The following is a 15,467-nucleotide window of genomic DNA, read 5'->3' as shown; positions in this document are numbered from 1 at the left end:
TGTAAGGACTGCCCAGTCTGCTTAGCAAGGGAGAGTGGCCAGCCGTGTTCAAGGGTCCCCACCAGTGCCCAAATCCCCCAGCACGCGTGGGCCTGCACAGGGGCTAAATCACCACAGTGCTGGAGTCTGCATCCTGACACCCCAGAGCAGCATGTGTGGGTGACACGAAGGTCACAGGCAGCCGCCCTGCCCTGCTCTCACCCTGGTCCAGAGTGCTCAGCACGGCCTCCTGGTAGCCCTCGTTGACGGCGCTGCGGATCAGGGGCAGGAGGCTGCAGTCCCTGTGCTCCAGCAGCATCCTGCGTAGCTTGCCCTGTGCCTGGTGGAAGAAGAGCGCCCGGCGGGACACCAGCTCCGCCTCCTGGTCTAGACACATCAGCAGCTGCTCCCAGGACATGCGCCACGAGGCTCGCCACCGCCCCAGCCCCTCACCCTCCTGGGAGCCCAGGAACCACAGGACGTCCTGGACCCCCACGGGCTCAGCAGCGTGCAGAACGGGGAAGAGGCGGGCGTTCAGCAGGCAGCGGCTCCTCTGGGGGACGTCGGAGCCCCAGATATCCCCCTCCCTGCCGGAGTGAGAAGCAGCCTCAGAGAGCGGGCACCATGCGGCCATGTGCAATGGAGGCAGCAGGCCTGGGCAGCAGGCACCTGCCCCTCTGACCTCCCTACCTACAAAGAGAGCCTCATTTCTGCCCCAGGGAAAGCGGATCCTGAGAGGGCCTTCACCTCCCTAGGGCACGGGGAGAGGGGAGCATGGGGCTGACGCTCCTGCCCGCTGCCAGCTCTCGTAGATTCATAGATACTAAGGTCAGAAGGGACCATTATGATCATCTAGTCTGACCTCCTGCACAACGCAGGCCGCAGAATCTCACCCACCCACTCCTGCAATAAACCTCACCTATGTCTGAGCTATTGAAGTCCTCAAATCGTGGTTTAAAGACTTCAAGGAGCAGAGAATCCTCCAGCCAGTGACCCATGCCCCATGCTGCAGAGGAAGGCGAAAAACCCCCAGGGCCTCTTCCAATCTGCCCTGGAGGAAAATTCCTTCCCGACCCCAAATATGGCGATCAGCTGAACCCTGAGCATATGGGCAAGATTCACCAGCCAGATACTACAGAAAATTCTTTCCTGGGTAACTCAGATCCCACCCCATCTAACATCCCATCACAGGCCATTAGGCCTATTTACCATGAATATTTAAAGATCAATTAATTACCAAAATCATGTTATCCCATTATACCATCTCCTCACATCCCTGCTGACTTCTCAACGGCTGGACAGCCCCATGCTCAGAATGACTGGCGGCAAGTTTTGGAGGATAGCCGCTGCACCGCCCTGCCCCAACTCTGCACAGCTGGGATGGAGCCTCCTCCACCCAGACTGAAAGCCGGAGCCAGCAGAACCACTGTAGCCTCTTCCTCGGCCAGCTGGAGGGAAATGCACTCAGGAGACCAGCTGTGAGGGGCTCACAGCTCCTGCCCTGCCAGCCTCTCCCAGCAGGAGGCACTGTAGATACATGTGCTGGTTATGTGGGGAAGCTCCCAGCGATGTCATCCCAGCCTCTTGCAGGACGGGTTGCTTTAGGGTGCTGGCTTCATGTAGGCCTCACTCTATCCCACTGTGCCCCCCAGGAGTTGGCACAGCACTCTGGAGGTCAGTGCATCAGGCAGCTCCTCTCCACACCTTTCCATTTGCACCGAGACGTTTCCAGGCAGCATAACAGAGTGAGTTTCCCAGGTCTCAGCCAAGCAGAGACCAGGGCGCAATGCAGGGGAGGAAAGCGGTCGCTCTCGGCTCACTTTGTGCCCTATCCAGGACCCTTCTCTGCCCAGCCCCTTTGGCACGTACCGTATCCCCGTCCTGTGGAAGAACTCAGCCCAGGGCACGTTCAGGTAGGTGCTGGCCGCCCCGGCAGGGCTCTGTGAAGCGGGAGAGAGGAGACAGCGAGAACCGGGGCTAGAAGGGGACAGGACTTGCACCACCATTGTGGGTTGATCTCTGCCCTCTCCTGGCGGCAGGCCCTATGTTAACCCCTCACTGGCTCTCAGGGATGCAGGGCAGCGTCCCTGGCCTCTGCTCCTTCCACAGAGCACTTGGTCCGCAGGGGTGGCTCCCTATACCCCGTTTCCTTGGCAGACGGTCCCCTCCACACCCCCATAGGGGAATATTCCTCCCCCCAGGCACCGCCATCAGGGCCCCCAGTCCAGTGGGCAGCCAGAGCCCCGCACGGGGCAATCACATGGTGGGCAGCCCGTAGGTGTGACTGTTCACTAGGGAGGTCGCACGATCCTCTGAGCGCTATCCACTGGTTCTCCCGGACAACCCCCCAGCCCGGTCTCAGACAGCACCTGCCAGTCGTCGTGGCGCCCAGTCAGGGTGAACACCTGGCGCAGCATGTCCTGCAGCCGGATGGTGTGCCCCTGCAGGACCACATCGCACAGCCGCCAGCGCTGCAGGGCAGGCGAGGAGGAGACGTCCAGCCCCGTGAGGAGGCAGCCAGAGCCTATCTGCAAGGGTCCCTGTGAGGGCGACAAAATGGGCCGCTCCAGAAACGAGGGGCAGTGCCGGAGATCCCCACCCCCATCAGAGCTCTGGGAAGCCCCTCCCTCTAATCTAGTCACAACCAGCCCATCATGGCTGTCTCTGGGCGCCCTCCTGCACCCGGCACCCCCAGAGGGAGCTGAAGGCTCAGAAAGCCTTTAAATTCCACGTACCATACAGCCGTGCTTTGAATAGTGGCAAGGCTGGGGGTGGGGAGGGCAGGGGGGAAACAGAGATGGTCACTGGTAAAATCTAGCAATGGGGGATATTGTTGGAGTCCTGCATTCACTCCCTAGAGCTCCTGGCCACAAGGTCACGAACTGGGAGAGGAGCAGGGGCTGGAGCTGGGACGGGTGTGCTGACGAGACTGGGGGAAGAGACGGCTATGAGGGGTAGGGCGCGAGATCAGGCTACCAGTCCGCAAAGAGTGTGAACGCCAGGCCCCAAACAGATTAAGATAAAACCGGGTGGGGGGATAAAACCAGAGTAGGACACGCTCCTGCCCAGGTCCCTGAGGGGAATATGCTACATGGGCCTGAACATGCAGAGAGAGGGAGTCCCAGCAGCCAGGTCCCAGACTGGGTTAGAGCGAGAGCCCAAAGCCATAGGGCGATCCAGCCCATGCCTGGGAAGCGCCTGACCCCCAGGGAGCCAGCCGAGTGAGCGGGGCAGGGGAGGGAGCTGTACCTGCAGGTGGCAGTGCTGGAGAACGCTTCCGGGCTCCACCCGCACGGCTCCTTCCAGCAGGCTGTTGGTGACGGTGCAGCCGTCCTCCAGGAGATGGGGCTGCTGCGGGAACAGAAGGAACCAGCGGTCAGGAGCGGGGAGAGGAGCCTGGCGGGGCAGAGGGCAGAAAGGGGGCTGGAGAGGGGTACTGAGCACTCGCTGGAGGTGGCAGTGATGGAGGGTTAGGGGAGCACCAGAGGCCCCGTTGTCCTAGGCTCCAAGCAGATACAGCCCTGCGCCAAACAGCTGACAGCAGCCAACACAGACACAAGGGGGGGAGGGGAAACTGAGGCCCAGCAAAGGACAATGACATGTCCAGGGTTACCCAGCAGGTCCAAGACCAGGCTGGGAACATAGCCCAGGTCTCCCGACCTGCAGGCTAGTGTCTTACCCAGTAGGCTACGCTGCCTCTCCCACAGGGATGGGGTAGCAGTGTAGACAGTGCTGGAGTCTTCCCGCTCTGCTGTCTCAGGGCAGGGCCAGGTGACGGGGCCCAGAGGCCACTGGTGCCCCAGGGCAGCGGGGGCAGGAAAGGAGATGCCAGGGGGAGGGGCAAGTGGGGGGCTGGGAAGGGAAGTACCTACAGCTACGTGGGAATGCGCTACTTTCCGGAAGGAAAGGGTGTTGACGGAGCTGATGCGAAGTGTCAGGTTGTGGATGTGGTCGCTAGCGGCCGTTGTCATGTAGTCATAGCAACCATCAGGTATACACGCTGCCAGGAAACAGGAGAGAGGCAACACCGTTAATGCACAGCCAGCAGCTCTCTGGGGTGGCAGCCAGGCTGCAAGGGAGGGGGCCTGGCAGGCGCCAGGGGTCCATCTGGCTGGGGAGGGGAGGGGAGGGGTAGGAGCACTCTGTGTCCGGCAGGGGGCCATCACCTCCCCTCTGGGCGCCATGATCCGGGCACCACTCAGCAGGGTGCAGCGTCTACTGGAGGAGTGGGGTGGTGGGTGCTGGACTGAACCCAGGCCAGAGCGCAGGGAGGGCCTCGCCCAGCGGGAGACCGAAGGGATCGGCCCTGGCACCTGGCTGTGACTGGCGGCTGATGCTCACCAAACACCTCTGCGTGGCAGCCAGCCGGGGCACGGCAGGGACGGGCGCAGCCCCTAGTGCCCCCCGCCCCGCTGGGACTCTTGGAAGCACCCCAGTGGGTTAGATGACGAGGCTCTGAAGTTATACAAGCCAAGCAGCCAGTTCTTGCTTACCCTGCTGAGGCTCCTTTAATGACCCCTGGCAGGCCAAGGCCCTGCTCTTACTTACAGAAAGGTGGCTGGCGACCCCAAGGACATGCGGCCGGGGCATGCACTCAGGGCACAGTGCCACCCCCACTGCCCTGTGGCCCAGCGCCCCCTGTCACGATGCCGGGGCATTGACTCCGGACTGACAGGGAAACGTGCCAACCATCCTCTCTATACTAACAAAGTTCCCCTTGACGGCCTGCATCCCCCCAGCAACAGTAGAGTTTTTTGGACCAGCCATGTCCTGTTTCTAATCACCAGTTGCCAGCTCCACTGTGGTGGCTCGTTTGAGGCCTCCTCTCCACACACCGACCAGGACTAAACCTGCCTTGCTTACAACAATCCTCAGAGGAATGGATGGGGAGGAAACAGGCCACCAGTGTCTTTAGAGATCTTCCCCAATTCCTTGGCAAGATATCAGCCAAGGAACATCTGCTGGGACACTGGGTGGCTACCAAGGCCCCAGAGAGCTCTAGCCAGAGTGGGCCGGCATGAGGAGCTGGGACAGCGCTCGGGGCGGTCGCACTCACCCATGCTGAGAGGGATGGCATGGAGGGCCTTCCACAGAACGGAGCGGGCGCTTCTCAAGGCCATTGCTCCCTTCGCATGGCCGCTGCCCACCTCCCGGGTCCTGCCAGTCACAAAGTCCTCCTCGGTCACCCCGCCGGCCATGCAGAGCACGATGTCGAAGAACAGGGACAGCTGGGGGGAGGCAGAGAATGGGAAACGCTCAGTACGAGCAACCCCCCCAGCCCTGCCGAGCTGTGCCCTCCAGCCCTGACACACAGGGGGCTGGAGATTGTGACTGCTGTGTGTCTACACTGGGTGGGCTTCACACTGGATCCAGCGATGACAGCACTGGGGGGAGGGCTGCCAAGGAGGGGCAGGCCTCCTGGGGTGGGGGATTCCAAGGGAGGACAAAAGAAAAGGGGTGACAGACCCTGAGGCTGTGCCAATGAGCAGGGTTTGGGACGGAGCAGCACCTGGCCTTTGGAATGGCAAGAGAAGCTGGCACCAGCTGGTTCGGGAGCTGACTGGAGTAAGATGGCTGGCACAGACAGCAGGCATCTCTCTGCTCTGCCCTGCCCCTCCCTGGGCAAAGAGGGCTGCAGGGCGAGTAGGATGACTTCTGTCCTCAGCCCCAGGCATGGCAGGATGGAGGGCGAGGGTAGGGGGCTGTCACACTTTCCTCAGGACAGTCCTATGGGGCAGCCTTGTGGGGAGAAGGTGGCAGGGGGAGCTCGTACTGCTGCAGGGGTCTGGAGCACAGGACGGTGGGGTTCTCTGGGGTGCAGGGATAAAAGGGACCCCAGAGCTGTGTGTTGCCTCCGCAGCACTCCCGGAGACCCGACTCCCTGCAGGACAGACTGTCCGGGGGACACCCTGCTGCTCGGCTGGGGGTGGGGTGCAGAGAGGTCTGCACCACAGGGAGTTGGGGGAGGTAAGATCAGCCATGATCCTGCACACGCACAGAGTGCCTCCTGCTGGTCACCCGATGCCAGCGTGGGATGATTTAACCCCTTGTGGTGCTGGTTCCAGGGCCTCCCACTGCCCCTGTGCCAACAGACCCATCTGCTGGGGGGAAGGAAGGGCTGATTGCCCTGGCACTGCTTTAGACAGCTATGGAGAGGTGACGGTGGCCCTCCTTGTGGCTGGCACCAGATGGCACAATGAGGGGATCCCTTCAGCTGGCAAATGGCTGAGAGCATCACCTGGATGGGCTGGGCCCCCGAATCCAGGCCCAGGTAGGTGCAGGCATCCAGAGGGGGGATGACGTGCGTGGCCAGCAGCTGCTCTGCGGTCTCCGAGGAGAAGAAGACGACCCCGCACACCTGAAATCACAAAGCCGGCTGGGTGGAGGTGTCACCGCAATTCATGCCTGGGGGGCCATGTAGAGTGTCCCAGCAGCTCACTGCTGCCTCTAGTAGGCAGACTCAGGCCTGCCCACTGGTGTGTGATTATGTCACCCCCTAGAATTACCGATGCTAAACCCTTCTGCCGGCGGTGGCTGGTGGCCAGGGCCAGATTAACGCTCCTGTGGGCCCGGGGCTATTAGGCTTTGTGGGGCCCCTGTATACAAGTCTTTTTCCTGGGAGGGAGTTTGGTGCAGGAGGGGGCTGGGGTAGAGGGTTGGAGTGGAGGAGGGGGTGCGGGGTCTGGGAAGGAGTTTGTGTGCAGGAGGGAGCTCTGGGCTGGTGCAGAGAATTGGGGTGCAGGAGGGGATGCAGGGTCAGGGAGGGAGTTTGGGTGCAGGAGGGGGTTCTGACCTGGGGCAGGGGGTTGGGGTGCAGGAGGGGGTGTGGGGTGCAAGCTCCGGCCGGGAGCTGCCTGTGGTAAGTGTCTCCCGGCCGGTGGCGCAGCAGGGCTCAGGCAGGCTGCCTGCCTGCCACAGCCCCACGCCACTCCCGGAAGCGGCTGGTTGCTGGCACATCTCTGCACGCCCCTGCAGGGAGGGGGACAGCGTGTCTCTGTGTGCTGTCCGCACCCACAAGCCAACGGGAGCTGCGGGGACAGTGCTGGGGGCAGGGGCAGTGCGTGGAGCTGCCCCCACCCTGGCCAGTGGCTGCAGAGATATGCCAGCAGCCAGCCACTTCTGGGAGTGGCCTGGAGATCACTGCCTGTGATTTAGTTTTGGGGGGCCCCCCTTGAGGCAGGGCCCCGTGCTACAGCCCTTAAAGTGCCTGCCTTAATCTGGCCCTGCTGGTGGCGACTTCCCTTTGGCCCATGGGGCAGTTTTGGCAGCACAAGCCCATGGTGTCTTCAGTTTGGGAGGAGGCTGTGGGGTAGATCCTGCCCCAGGCCCAGAGCACAGTCGCTCCCCTGTCTGGGCTGCAGACTGTCTCTAAAAGGGCCGGTGCTGTGTCCGCCTGGGGTAGAGTGACCAGATGTCCCGATTTTATAGGGTCAGTCCCAATGTTCGGGGCTTTGTCTTACGCAGGCCTCTATTACCCCCATGCCCTGTCCTGATTTTTCACCCTTGCTGTCTGGTCACCCTGCTCTGGGGTGGCCTGGCTCGTTCAGGTCAGGCAGCAGGCACCCCATGGTACCCTGGCCTGTGACATCTGGCTCTCTGTCCTGTCTCCCGCAGCAGAAGCAGGATTAGCAGGGAGCTCGCCCAGGGACAGCCCTGCATTTCCTCTGGGCAGGACCGAAGCAGACTCTAGGGAAGGTCAGAGCTGGATCTGACCTGTGCGGCTAAGGCCCAGGCCTGCGAGGCCAGGCCAGATTCACGCTGGTCTGACCCTAACAAAGCCATCAGGGCAGCACTGAACCCAACCGCTTCACCAATACACCCAGCGGCAGAGCTCCCCAGCCCTTCCCCCAGCTCCAGCTGGGCCGTTACTTCTCAACAGGCCCGAGTGCCAGCTCTCCGGGGGCAAGCCACTGCCCCTCTCTGCAGCTGTGTCCCGCTCGGCCTCTCTCTCCACAGGGGCTCATCACACCCTGACTCGCACGGATAGCAGAACACATGCAGGTGTCAGCATGCTAACCTCTCCTGTCCACCCCAGGAGGCTGTGCACGGAACAGAGTGACTCATCCAGGGTCACCCAGCACGTCAGTGGCAGAGGCTGGAGTAGAACCCAGGAGTCCTGGCTCAGAGCCTCCTCCTCTGACTGGCCTTAGCACTCAGTGTCCCAACACATTAGTAAACAGGACCTGCCCCTGGCGCCCTATTGCAGGCCTTTCCCACTAGCCCTCCATCGCGTCGGATCCCCAGGAACTAGGAGCTGCCCAGGTACCCTAGCTGGGAGGACAGTCAGGCCCAGTGGACAGAGCACTGGACTGGAAGACCTGGGTTCTAGTCCCAGAGCTGCTACTAGCTGTGGGGCAAATCATTTCACCCCGCCTTGTGCCGCAGTTTCCCCATCTGTAAAAGGAGGACAATGGTATAGCCCTGCGCTGTGAGGGCTACTGGTGAAAGGAGCTAGAGGCTATTCTCCTTCCTCCTCACCAGCCACTGTCTGCGGGGGCCAGCAACGAAACAGTGAATCAAGCCCTGCTCTGGGTTCTAGTCCCGGCTCTGCCACTGACCTCCTGGGCAAGTCCCCGCCCCTCTCTGGGCCTGTTTGCCTCACGTCTGCCTTGTCTTGTTAGGTGGGAAGGGCTTCGGGGCAGGGACTGTCTCTCGCTCGGTGTTTGTACGAGGACCTGATCTTGGTTGAGGCCTCTAGGCACGAGTCCAGTAATTACCCCAGCAGCATCTACGGCAAACAGGATCTGGCTGTGCTTGTTAGCCCAAATACATCCTGCTTCATGCAGCACCCCCCACCCCAGCTACACCCCTTCAGCTGGCCGAGTTACACAGCCCTTCCTCCCCGTCTGCAGCCCTGGTGCGAGCTCCTCATGAACCAAGGAGGGGACGTACCAGCGGCACTTTCCCGTCTGGCCCAGAGCACTCCTGGATCCGGGCCTCCGGGCCTTGGTAGATGATGTCACGCACAAACCCCTGCAAGAGAAAAGGGCCCCGTTAACTCTGGGCAGAGGCTCCCAGGTGCCTTGTGCAATTCAGCAAAGCAGCCAGGGAATGGCCAGGGCTGGCTAATGGAGCCTGCCTCCTTGGGGGCCACCAGTCTAGAGGCTTGGCCATCTGCCTCCCAACCTCTCCTGATACTGGGAGCAGCCCGAGCTCTGGGGCAGGGTACCGTGTGTCAGAGACGGGCTCCACACACAGTAGGGTTGTTAAGGGGGAGGGGCGGGCCTAGCATGCCAGTCCCCAAAGCACCCCGTGGGCAGGACCCAGCTGCTTCAGTTCCCTGTGGGGTAGCTGGCTCACTCGGAGGTCCGTGTCCCTACCTTCTTGGAGTGCTGCTGCCATCCTGCATGCTGGTAACTCATCACACATGCCAGCCTGGGCATCGTGCCACCCCAGATGGGGCACTGAGGCATCCAAGTGGAGATCTGGCTGGCGCTGCCATCTCCCTGCAGCACCCATGAGCCCGGGAATGCCTGGAAGCCCATTCGCTCTGCCCGCGGGCCTGCTCTGTGCCCATGGGTGCTGCTCCCCAGAGCCTATCCCAGAGCTCCAGGGCTGCCTGCTCGAACCTCTCAGCAGATCCCGCCTGCCATGTGCAGGAGCCAGGGGACCCGGCTGGCCTAGGGAATCGAATCGCCAATGGAGAATGGAGCCCTCCCCGCTGGCGCAGCGTCACACCCCCTCCGGCAAGGCCCGCCGAGGCTTCGAGGCACGTCCCGAACTCACTGCTGAGCGTGGGCAAGAAGCCTGCGCCCGAATGCGATCCTGGGCTGGGCGCCCTCGGGGAGCCGCAGAGAAGCAGGCTCGGGATGCTGTTCCCCAAGGGCTGCATGGGAAGCCGCGGTGGAGCGGGCAGAGCTGGCGGGGGCCAGGCAGTGGCTGGCTCAGCTCACAGGCTGCTAGCAAGCAGCAGGGGCAGCAATCTGTGCCTGGCTGAAGGGCAGAGCAAGGGAGCAAGCCATGGGCACACCAGTGCCCCGGCTGCTTTACAGCCCCATTCAGAACGGTTCAGAGTCGCGGAGGGGATACCCACGTTAGCTGATAAGCCCATGGGAAAACCCTGGGGCAGGCCAGCCCTCCTCCCGCCTCAGACCCTGAGTGCGGACCCCATGGCCCAAGAGACAGGGCCCAGAGGGGGTATGCTGGAGGACAGCCCTCAGGGGAAAGGCGTTAGATGCAGGGTCCTGACACCACCAGCTCATCTTCTGTCCCTGCTGGCACTAACCGAGCTGGGGGGTAGCCACAGAGCAGAGCCAGGAATCCAGCGGGCCACGGAGCCTGAGGGGCTTCTCCAGGGGCCCTCCTGCAGCTCAGGGCAGAACGTTTCACTGGCACTTCCCCCCAGTCTGTGCCACCCCTCGGTGGTGGCTCCAGCAGGCCACGTGCAGTCCGACAGCCTAGTCTCCCCCATGGCAGCACGGGCAAAGGGGAAGGCAGATCACAGCTCCCTCCCCACTGCTTGTGGCCTGGGAACAGACAGGCTGGCCCTCTGTCCTGGGCCCCTCGACCCAGCCACTCCTGGCGCTGCGCAGGAGGGATCACAGAGCAAGAGATCACCAGGTGAACGCCGACAAACAGAGCTTGGCTAGTCCGCTGCCCCAGGCTCGGTGCCCCTTTAAGAGAGGGGCCAGCACTGCCCCGGGCACGGCGCCCCTTTAAGAGGGGCGAGCGGGAGCACGGCCAGCGCACTGTCTGGGGCTCAGCGCCCCTTTAAGTGTTGGGCTCAGCGTACCTGCTGGTCAGCAAGGTAGATGCCGTGGTTTCTGGCATACGAGACGCTCCCCGGCACGGAGATCACTTTGGCACCTTGGAACCCTTCCCAGTCGATCTCTGAGAGAGAGGAGCAGACACCAGTGCCGCCTTGCCCGGGCACCTCACACCCAAGGCGGGGCTGGCAGGATGGGCATGGCTGGCCTGGGGGCTCGTCGCTAAGGGAGCGGCACTGAAGCAAGGCTCCCAGGTTAGCTGGAGGGGCCGAGCGCCATTTGTTGAGCTCTGGGCGCTATAGATGCTCCACAATGCATGTGCCCCGACTGCACCCCAGGCACGTGCAGCGGGGCCGCCGGGCACCCCGCTCCCAGATCGGTGCTCAGAAACACCAAGCCCTCTCCAGGGCTTGCTGGCCAACCCTGGAGGCACTGAGCACTTCTAGCACTCCCTGGCTTGCATGGGCGTCTGGGCGCCCAGCAGTGGCAGGCCTGAGCCTGGGCACTTTGCAGCCAGGCTTGCTGGATGAGAAGGGGATGCAGGACAAGCCCAGCCTAGGGGTGCACTGGGACGCAGACCATACTGAGCTGAGAGCCCCAGCCTGGGTGCATGGGAGCTGGCACCCTGCATGCCCCAGCCTGGCCCCGATTCTCCCAGGGGGCGGAGTCACTTGCCCTTCCCCATATGGGGGATCCCCTTTGTTAACACCAATACCCCTGCCCCAGGCCGCTGCAGCCATGGATGGGGGACTCCAGTTCCCTCCCCAGAGACACTTTGCCGGCAGTGGGGAGCCGACTGCAGTCCAGACCCCACAACACAGGCTGCAGGGGCACTTGTTTCAACCCTCCCAGCGCCAGCCGCCCACCAACAGCCCCTGCCATGGGTCAGTGGGTGGGAAGCCCCATGGCTCAGGCCCGCTGGGACAGAGGCGAGGGAGGACTGGAGCACTGGGCCCTAGCAGGAGCAGGTGGCAGGGTCACAACCCTGCTTTGCCTGCGGTGGTCCCATCGCATCAGGTTGCCCTGATGCACCCACGAGGTGCTCAGCGCTCACCTGGGGACCACCTGGGAGACAGGCTGGCCCTCTGTGGTGTGCAGACATACGCCGTCACCCCAGCCAGTCCCCGGGCCGACAGCACCTGTCCCTGCAAGGTGGAGAGCCCTGGCTGCGAGGATCAGAGCACTGGGTCCTCCCACAGCCAGGGGCTGAGTGGCACCAGGGCACGCCCAGAGCTCATTGGAACAAGGGCTCCAAACTGCCTCCTGCCGTTAGCTGCAGGCCCGCAGGGCAGAGGTGCCCAGGTGCCGTTTGCTGCACCCATCAGACACAGCCTCCCTAGGGGCTCTGCCCTGTGCTCTGTGGGGCAGCGCAGAGAGGCCAGGACAGCTGTCGGCCAAGCCTCTTCTCTCAGGCCTCAGAGTGGCTCTGCAGTGGCTACTGCCACCCAACGCAAGCCCTCCGGGGACTGCTGAGGCCCCAGCAGGGAGAAATAAAGGACTCATGGGGCACTGAATTCTCTGACCCTCCTGTACACTTCCCCCAAAGCCTCCCCTGGCTCAGGAGAGCAACACTGGTTCCACCGCCAGGGTCCCTGTGGGGTGCCAGAAGCAGGATTTACCGCACCTTAGAGCCCCATGGAGCCCTCCCTTACACCCTGCCCAGGTTGGGTTTGGCTATTGGGCTGGACTTCCCCAGCTGTGCCCCGCTCTGATTCGGATCCCCTCCCCGGCGCAGGGCGAGCACGTACCTGCTGTCAAGGGAACGGTGAGGAGCATGTCGGTGCTGCAGACCCACACTCCCGGCGGGGAGCCCCTGCACAGCTACAGAGGGACACACAAAAGGAGGTGAGGATGGTCCACCGGGACCTGAGCCTGGGCTGCACATCTCAGCGCCAGGAGATCAGCACAGGGCCTGGAATACGTGCCCTCCCCACCCCAGAACGCCGCAGGCCAGGCAGAAGGGAGATAGGCAGCCATTTACTGTCTGGCCTTCCTAACCTCAACAGCAGGGGGAGCCCACACTTTACCTGGCTGGATCTCATCATTGCCCCCGGGCAAGGGGTTCAGGGGTCCCTCCATAGGCTTGTGGGAATAAATTGTGGTTGCCCCCTCTGCCATAGAAATGGGGAGACCCAGGCCCCAATGTGCTATATGACCTGGCCCTGGGGATGAGGATGGAGAGAAAACAGTGTATGCTAGGACCAGGATGAGATGGTCATGGGCTGAATAGGGCCCAGTCTCGCCCTCCTAAAGGAGCCTGGCCAGGGGTTCCTCCTGCCCCTGCCTGGCACTGACCTGCTGCGTCATGGTCCCCAGCAGGCTATCCAGGTTGCAGGTCAGCGCTTCGGCTGGGGCATTAGGGTCCTCCACGGGGAGGCAGGTGAAGGCTCGGCTGCAGTCATCGAAGGGAAAGTCACGGCCCTGATGGGAGAAAGAGCCGGAGCACTGGTCAGTTGGAGACCGGGCAGGGAGGGTGACAGGCTCCGTCCTGCGACAGGCCTTGTGGAGAAAAGAATTGGCCCCAAGCCCCCCTCCGACCCAGGAGCTGTGGCCTCTGGGCCTTTTGGCTCACTCCCAGCAATGTCACACCCCATCAGATGCCCCCTGGGTGCCTTGCCTGGAACCCCATGAGCAGGTGCGCCCCTTCTTGGGCTGAGTGCTGGGGCAGGGGCTGGTCAGACAGGCATGGGCAGCTGCGTCTGCAGCCAGGCTGCGGATAGAACAGTCCAGGGCTTGGGATTGGAGCAGCATTGAAACGCTTGGTGGCTTTGAGAGGTGCCATGTAAAGGGCAGCAGACTCCAGCCCTAGGAGGGGATTATTTCCCTGCTGCACTGAGAGGGCAGGGGAGACCCAGGGATGGGGCCCTGGAATATGTGGGAGTGGAATAAACCTGGGTCCCTCACAACTTAATGGGATGTCATCCAGCAGCATGGATTGTGTGACCCGTCCGCCCAAGGGTCCCATGGCTCCAACCACATCCCGTGGAAGGCAGGGGATGGCAGCAGCTGCCAAAGGAAAGCAGAGCCGTGGTATGGCAGGAGACAAGGGGAGGAGCTCCTCATATAGATTCACAGATGCCAAGACTAGCAGGGACCACTGTGATCAGCTAGTCTGACCTCCTGTCTAGCTCAGGCCAGCAACCTGCCCCTGTGACGATAATTCCTAGAGCAGAGCTTTGAGAAAAACAGCCGAGCTTGAGCTAAAAATTGTCAGTGACAGAGAATCCACCATGCCCCTTGGTAAATTGCTACAATGGATAATTGCCATCACTGTCATAGAATCATAGAATATCAGGGTTGGAAGGGACCTCAGGAGGTCATCTAGTCCAACCCCCTGCTCAAAGCAGGACCAATCCCCAACTAAATCATCCCAGCCAGGGCTTTCTCAAGCCTGACCTTAAAAACTTTTAAGGAAGGAGATTCCACCACTCCCTAGGAAACCCATTCCAGTGTTTCACCACCATCCTAGTGAAAAAGTTTTTCCTAATATCCAACATAAACCTACCCCACTGCAACTTGAGATCATTACTCCTTGTTCTGTTATCTGCTACCAGTGAGAACAGTCTAGATCCATCCTCTTTGCAACTCCCTTTCAGGTAGTTGAAAGCAGCTATCAAATCCCTCCTCATTCATCTCTTCCACAGACTAAACAATCCCCGTTCCCTCAGCCTCTCCTCATAACTCATGTGTTCCAGTCCCCTAATCATTTTTGTTGCCCTCTGCTGGACTCTTTCCAATTTTTCCACATCCTTCTTGTAGTGTGGGGCCCAAAACTGGACACAGTACTCCAGATGAGGCCTCACCAATGTCGAATAGAGGGGAACGATCACATCCCTCGATCTGCTGGCAATGCCCCTACTTATACATCCCAAAATGCCATTGGTCTTCTTGGCAACAAGGGCACACTGTTGACTCATATCCAGCTTCTTGTCCACTATAACCCCTAGGTCCTTTTCTGCAGAACTGCTGCCGAGCCATTCGGTCCCTAGTCTGTAGCGGTGCATGGGATTCTTCCATGCTAAGCGCAGGACTCTGCACTTGTCCTTGTTGAACCTCATCAGATTTCTTTTGGCCCAATCCTCTAATTTGTCCAGGGCCCTCTGTATCCTATCCCTACCCTCCAGCATATCTAGCTCTCCTCCCAATTTAGTGTCATCTGCAAACTTGCTCAGGGTGCAATCCACGCCATCCTCCAGATCATTAATGAAGATATTGAACAAAACCAGCCCGAGGATCGACCCTTGGGTCACTCCACTTGATACCGGCTGCCAACTAGACATGGAGCCATTGATCACTACTCGTTGAGCCCGACAATCTAGCCAGCTTTCTATCCACTTTATAGTCCATTAATCCAGCCCATACTTCTTTAACTTGCTGGCAAGAATACTGTGGGAGACGGTGTCAAAAGCTTTGTTAAAATCAAGGAACAACATGTCCACCGCTTTCCCCTCATCCACAGAGCCAGTTATCTCGTCATAGAAGGCAATTAGATTAGTCAGGCATGACTTGCCCTTGGTGAATCCATGCTGACTGTTCCTGATCACTTTCCTCTCCTCTAAGTGCTTCAGAATTGATTCCTTGAGGACCTGCTCCATGATTTTTCCAGGGACTGAGGTGAGCCTGACTGGCCTGTAGTTCCCAGGATCCTCCTCCTTCCCTTCTGTAAAGATTGGCACTACATTAGCCTTTTTCCAGTCATCCGGGACTTCCCCTGATCGCCATGAGTTTTCAAAGATAATGGCCAATGGCTCTGCAATCACATCCGCCGACTCCTTTAGCACT

At 60.9% G+C, this 15,467-nt stretch overlaps 1 protein-coding gene across 7 annotated transcripts in view; it reads right to left on the bottom strand.

Moving 5' to 3' along the window:
• Window positions 1–15,467, bottom strand: part of FCSK (fucose kinase) — a 40,872-nt gene that overhangs the window by 11,517 nt on the left and 13,888 nt on the right. For 6 of the 7 annotated variants that reach the window (XM_077831397.1, XM_077831395.1, XM_077831398.1 and 3 more), the window contains 11 exons: window positions 12,981–13,106; window positions 12,434–12,506; window positions 10,712–10,809; window positions 8,872–8,952; window positions 6,218–6,337; window positions 5,036–5,207; window positions 3,852–3,979; window positions 3,229–3,330; window positions 2,349–2,519; window positions 1,849–1,919; window positions 202–566 (listed from right to left, as the gene is read on the bottom strand). In XM_077831397.1, the coding sequence (XP_077687523.1) occupies window positions 202–566; window positions 1,849–1,919; window positions 2,349–2,519; window positions 3,229–3,330; window positions 3,852–3,979; window positions 5,036–5,207; window positions 6,218–6,337; window positions 8,872–8,952; window positions 10,712–10,809; window positions 12,434–12,506; window positions 12,981–13,106 (1,507 nt within the window). Of the gene's footprint in view, window positions 1–201; window positions 567–1,848; window positions 1,920–2,348; window positions 2,520–3,228; window positions 3,331–3,851; window positions 3,980–5,035; window positions 5,208–6,217; window positions 6,338–8,871; window positions 8,953–10,711; window positions 10,810–12,433; window positions 12,507–12,980; window positions 13,107–14,190; window positions 14,227–15,467 lie in introns of those variants that run through there. The other variant, XM_077831400.1, reaches the window with a different exon arrangement.

This window comes from Eretmochelys imbricata, chromosome 12 (genome assembly GCF_965152235.1).
Source record: "Eretmochelys imbricata isolate rEreImb1 chromosome 12, rEreImb1.hap1, whole genome shotgun sequence".
NCBI classification, from domain to species: Eukaryota; Metazoa; Chordata; order Testudines; family Cheloniidae; genus Eretmochelys; species Eretmochelys imbricata.
This window is presented reverse-complemented; position numbering and strand designations above follow the sequence as displayed.